At 35.7% G+C, this 5,942-nt stretch overlaps 1 protein-coding gene across 1 annotated transcript in view; it reads left to right on the top strand.

The window, feature by feature from the left end:
- Positions 1-2,711: 2,711 nt before the first annotated feature.
- LOC112509957 overlaps positions 2,712-5,942 on the top strand; it is a 4,114-nt gene continuing 883 nt past the window's right edge. Inside the window, exons 1-2 of the mRNA XM_025115186.1 lie at positions 2,712-4,169; positions 4,794-5,218. Coding sequence (XP_024970954.1) covers positions 3,353-4,169; positions 4,794-5,218 — 1,242 coding nt within the window. The 5' untranslated portion in view covers positions 2,712-3,352. The remainder of the gene's footprint in view (positions 4,170-4,793; positions 5,219-5,942) is intronic.

Genomic DNA, 5,942 nt, shown 5'->3' with positions numbered 1-5,942 from the left:
TATATATATATATATATATATATATGGGCAAATTCAAGGGAGAATTGACTAGTTTGTGGTAACCATGAGATCCAATCTCAATTATAAATCAATAGATAAATTAGGAAAATTTTAATTTTGGTAATTTTGAGTTAAAATTTTAATGCAATGACATTTTAAGTATTTTCTCTCCTCTCTCCGTCCCTCATCCTCCGGCTACCGTCCTCCGGTGATACTACTATGATACTTAAAAATATTGACTCTGTTAAACAAAAGACACAGTGTGATACCCAAACAGATATAAGATGCATTGTGATACCATCGTGTTACATCTCCGATCGACCACACGGATGACCTCAGTGTGATACCCAAGCACATATAAGATGCATTGCTATAACATAAATACAAATATATTTGTTTGATATCTTTCCTCTTTTTCTTCTATTCAAAAACATAGAAATTTTATTTATTTTTCCTTTTATTTTATTCCCTCCAAAATATATATATATATATATATATATATATATATAATGGTTTTTCTCTAAATTTCTATCAAATACTACATTTTTATAGATAAAATAAAATATAAGTTACCATAAATATTCATGTTATGTTTTATTTTTGGAGTGTTTTAAAATTGGTGTTGTTCTTGATGTGACAAAAATATTTCCTTAAATATAATCTACAATGTGCAATAATTTAAGATATTACCATCAACAATAATTAGGCTATATGTTAAATACAAAAAATCATTATATAATAAGATTTTATTATATTTTATATTATTATTGTTTAAATTATTTATTTTTCAGATTCAGATACCTGAAAAATATCCCATCTCTTATCCGCTTTTTTAATTAAAAGATTTTTCATTACATCAACTTTGAACACCCTTCTCAAATTGGTTTTGGACGAAAGTACGAAATCTTTTTCTGGTTTCTATTTGGATACCACAATCTTAAAAGATATTAGAGTTAATCAAATATTTTAAAAAATACTGATAGTTATATTAAAGGGAGATATAAGGAGAGAAAAAATCAAATGTGTGTTTGATTTATAGGATTTTGGAATTTAATTCCAGGAAATCATTTGAAACATAGAATGAAATTTAATTATAAATATTCTAAATCCAATTCAATCTTAGGTGACATTTGGTTTGCAGAATGTTTTGGGATGAAATGGAATATGTTAAAAAAATTTGACTTTGGAGAATTGGAATCTATTTGTTTTGTTCACAGAATGTAGCTTTGGAATTAGAATGAAATAGTGGTAAATGATTAAAATGTCATTTTTTTTAAAAATAATTTTTTTAAAACTAAAAATACTTTAATATAATAATTATTTAATATATAAAACAATATAAATAAACAAGCCAAATATAACCATAAGTCAAACGATGTTACTAAATCGACGGTGGTCGATGGTGGTTCAGATCGGTGGTGGTCCATAGTAGTTCAGATGGCGGTGGTCAATAGTGGTTCAGATCGATGGTGGTCCGTGGTGATTCAGATAGAGGTGGTCAGCAGTGATTCAGATCGGCGGTGGTTTAGATCGCTGGTTGTTCAAAATCGTTGGTGGATAACGGTATTCGACGATGATTCAGATCGGTGGTAGTCGCCAATGGTGGCTTAGGTCAGTGATGGATCAGATTGGTGGTTGTTCAGATCGATGATGGTCGGCGGTGGTTCAGATCGACAGTGGCCGACGGTGATGCAGATCGATAGTAGTTGGCGGTGTAGATCGATGGTGGTCCGTGGTGGTTCAGATGGCATTGGTCGACAGTGGTTCAGATCGGTAGTGGTTCAGATGCGGTGATCGGCGGTGGTTCAGATCGATGGTGGATCAGATCGGTAGTGGTTAAGATTGGCGGCGGCCGACGGTGGTTCAAATCGGTAGTAGCCGGGGATGGTTCAGATCAACGGTGGTGGTCGGCGGTAGTTCAGAATGGTGGTAGTCGGCGGTGGTTTAAATGGCGATGGTCGACGGTGGTTCAGATCGACAGTGGTCGGAGGTGGTCGACGATGGTCATATTGGGTTTTATGAGATTATGATATATTGGGTTAAAGATGTATTTGGTATTATGAAGATAGATAATTCCGTTTCATCAAAATACCATGTAGTTGATAAGAAATGTAAGATTTTGAAGATTCTTTTCATGAAAAAATGAACCAAATGAGAGAATGAAATTTAGTCAATAAAATTCAACACTTCGGTTCCATCAGAATCTACAAACCTAACGCACCTTACAAACTAAGGGGTTGTTTGTTTACCTCTTAATAGTTCCATTAAGAGGCAACCTCTGAATCGTTAAGAGGTAAATCTTGTTTGGCAAAAAAAAAGTTTGTCTCTTAATGGTTCTAAAACCCTCTGAATGATTTTGTATCATGTGCCTCCCTTAACCATTAAGATCCCCAATTTCATTGTAAACAATTACCAAACAATTATATTTTATTTTGCATTATATCATGAAAACCTTAATTATTTTACACCAAACCATTCAGCAACTGACAAACAACCTAAATCAGACCTAAACTAATTTCACAATCCCCAAATTACCCACCAAGGTTCACGCCCTAAACCTAAACTCTTTGTTTTTACCAATTTCAACCGGTTAATCTGAAATTGGAAAAAGATAATTCGTTGAAAACCTTTTCCCAATTTCGGATCGTTATCTTTTATCCCCTTTTTCTAACAGATGCTTCTTCATCCATACAGCCAAGTGTTTGGTAAAATGCTTGAATACTTTTCAATGGCCCTTCATTGATGATGTTCTTAGGTCGCTTTCGTTCTTCTGTTCATTAAGAATTCAAGGGCCACCAAGACATTTATACGAGGTTAGATTACCCGATATATCTAATTTTCGTTATTGGGAACTTCAAAGCGTCTCCATTTTTTTTTATTAAATGGGGGTCTGATTAAGATTGTTTACAACAAGAAGCCGGCCAATCTGGATATGGGTCCACTGTTCTTCTAGATAAAATCTGGATTTTGTTCATCGGTGGAGTCATCTTGTGTTCTTGTGCTTGGATTCAGGGTTTTCTTTCTCTTCAGCATTGGTAAGTGTTTTTGAATCTTTAAAAAATTGATAGCTCTTGGTTGAAGTATAATTCTTGGATTTGCTGACAAAAGTAGCAGCATTAGGGCTTGAAGAAGACTTTAATTAGTGAATTCTTTATTTTGGAGCGTTTTTGTTGTTAAATAAATGCTCCAGAGGATCTATGGTATTTAGTGTTTTTGGCGCTTCTACCCTCTTCGATTTGATGGGATATTCATTCTTTAATTTCTTAGCTTTGATATTTAAAATAAAGAAGGAACATTGTGCTGTGGTTGTGAAGATTGGTTAGAGTAGGTTTCTCCTGTGGAAGGGTGAGAAATGGATATATGGATGGTTGCAGTAGCAGCCGGTGCTAGCTATATAGCCCAGCATTTTAAAAAGATTAAGCAGGCTGGCGGTCACATAACATCAGAATCATCGATCGAGGGTTCATTTGGTGTCAAACCCGACTCCCCAAAGCCGCCTTCCGACAAGAAATGGCCCTTCCGCAGGTTGGCAAAGAGAGAAAATTTGAGAAAAGATGATTCTGAAGTCAGAAGTGAGGTTTCTCTAGGTATTTCTAGTCCAGAAATGGCTTCTACTAGTGAGTTCGATGGTGAAAAGGGGGTAATATCAGGCAATTGCGAGTTTAGTAGTGTCTTTTCTGCATCAAGCCTATTCCCTGGTTTCATTGGCAGTGATGGAGTATTGGGGGATATTGAAGGGGTTAGAGTAAGTGAACGAATGGGTGACTTATCACGTAGATCTTCAACTCCTAGAAGTAGAATGGTTCTTAGAAGCAGACGGGCTATTAGACCTCTAAGCTCGTTAGAAAATTGCGTTATGGCTCAGTTATACACAGAACATGTTGAAATGAAAGAATACATGTCCAGTTTGTTTGCTTCACCTTCTACGCAGACTGTGAGGCCATTTTTGGTGACCGATGGCAGCAAAGTGATTAACAGGGCAAGTGGTGATGCTTTTGTTGTGCAATATAGTTATGTGAAAGAGAAGCTGCAAACATATTCAGAAGAAAATAACTCAATTTTTGGAGCTCCCTTACTGCCAAACATAAGTTCTTTGGAGGTCATGGGAAAAGATGAAGCTGATACTAACAACACAACGGCGATCATGAAACATTTCAATTTACCAAGAGGTAGGTTATTTTCTAAGGTGCCCATCATCATTTTTTTAAATTAAAGCAAGTCATGTGCATATGCCATAATGATTTACTTGATGTTAAGATAGTTACCTTTAAATGATGTAGTTCTGCACTTGCTAGCTGTAAAAATATTTTCTTTGGTGTTTTGTAAGCTCAATCGAGTTTGATCAGGACTTGATAGAAAAAAGAAGTGTCAAATTCACTTGATTTGGATGACATATTGTCAGCGATTTCTATGCCTAATTACTGATCCAGGCTGCAATACGTTTTTGAGCATGTGTTCCATCTATATTAAAAATATTTGTATATCTACTTCCATTTGTATGTTTTGTTTGCTTGTCCAATTGAATTTTGTTGCTTACTTCCAACTCAGTTTTTCAAATTTTAGCACTCCCTTTTTTGTTCTTATGCTCTTTTTCTGCACAAGCCGGAGATCTTCACTGAAACAGCCGTTCTAGTCTTTGGAGTGGAAGTCAGGTCTGCATAAGTCTCACCGTACCCAGACCCCACCTCTGGGTGGGATTTACTGGGCTTGATTGGTTTGGTTTTGTCGTCATGATCATAAGGCATCAGTCCAGTTCTGTTGCTCGTATTCTAATGTGATAGTGTGTAAACCAGGATCATTGGATGCAACGCTACTTCTCTGTCTTGGGATGTCTTTTGGCATAATATCTTCCTTCTTGGCAAATAGACGGGAGGTAGAAAAAGTGAATGGCTTGTTGAAGCAGACAGAAAGCTTGGTTCAAGATCTTGAGGAGGAGCTTGAAATGAAAGATTCATTAATCATGCAAGAGCTTACAATTGAGGATCACAAACTGCAAAGAATGGATGGTTGTTCTTCCAATGATGGGTCACTTCATTCTGTTTCTCATGAGCGTTATTGGGAGCAATCAGTGAACAGCCATAACAAAGAATCCGTTATTCAGAAGGCAAAAGATGATTCTTTTAGTAAAATCGAAGCAGAGCTGGAAGCTGAACTTGAAATGCTTGAACTGAGTATGACTTCATCCAACTTGGAAAGAAGAATTTCTAATCTTGTTGAGGTAATCATTCTGCATAACGTTGCATACCCTTTTTAGTCTTCACTTCTTAAATAGAAATAGAGCTACTTTACAACCTTTTTGGTTGAAATTATGATATAAAAGCGAAGGAAGTGCGTAGTTAGGCCTTTGGATGTGTTTCTGCATGAAGCTTTTAAAAGATTTCTAGGTCTTTTTCTTATAGATGATTACTTTTACAGCCAAGAACATTTAAAACGTACTTCCCGAGTTTTTTTTGCCTAATCTCTTTATGCATCTAAAAGAATGACTGAATTACATGCTTTAGGTTTTTGCATATAACTTAAAAGCAAACCAAACATGCCCTGTCCGAAGGTAGGGTCTGGGGAGGATATGATGTAGGCATACCATTCATCTACTGTAAGGGGTAGAGAGACTATATATATATATATAGGGTTAGGTTCATGGAAAAACTGCAAAAAAATGAAAAACTGAGGAACATCATGGTAATCGCTCATCTGGACAATGTATACATGTGCATACAAGTAATTTTTAAGCAATTTCTCCGGTATGCACATGTCATGTAACATGCACACGTGCATAAAAACCAAGAAACAACTTCAATTACGTGTATGCACATGTGCATACGATTCAGATGAATGGTTACCAAAATATTCTTCAGTTTTTCATTTTTTAGGGGGTTTTCCCTTGAACCTCTCTCTCTCTCTTTATATCTCTCTTTATATATATATATATATATATATTTGGG

The sequence above is a fragment of the Cynara cardunculus genome (assembly GCF_001531365.2).
Source record: "Cynara cardunculus var. scolymus isolate 2C chromosome LG 3, CcrdV1, whole genome shotgun sequence".
NCBI classification, from domain to species: domain Eukaryota; kingdom Viridiplantae; phylum Streptophyta; class Magnoliopsida; order Asterales; family Asteraceae; genus Cynara; species Cynara cardunculus.
Note: the sequence above shows the minus strand (reverse complement) of the source record. Positions and strands in the feature narration are given on the sequence as shown.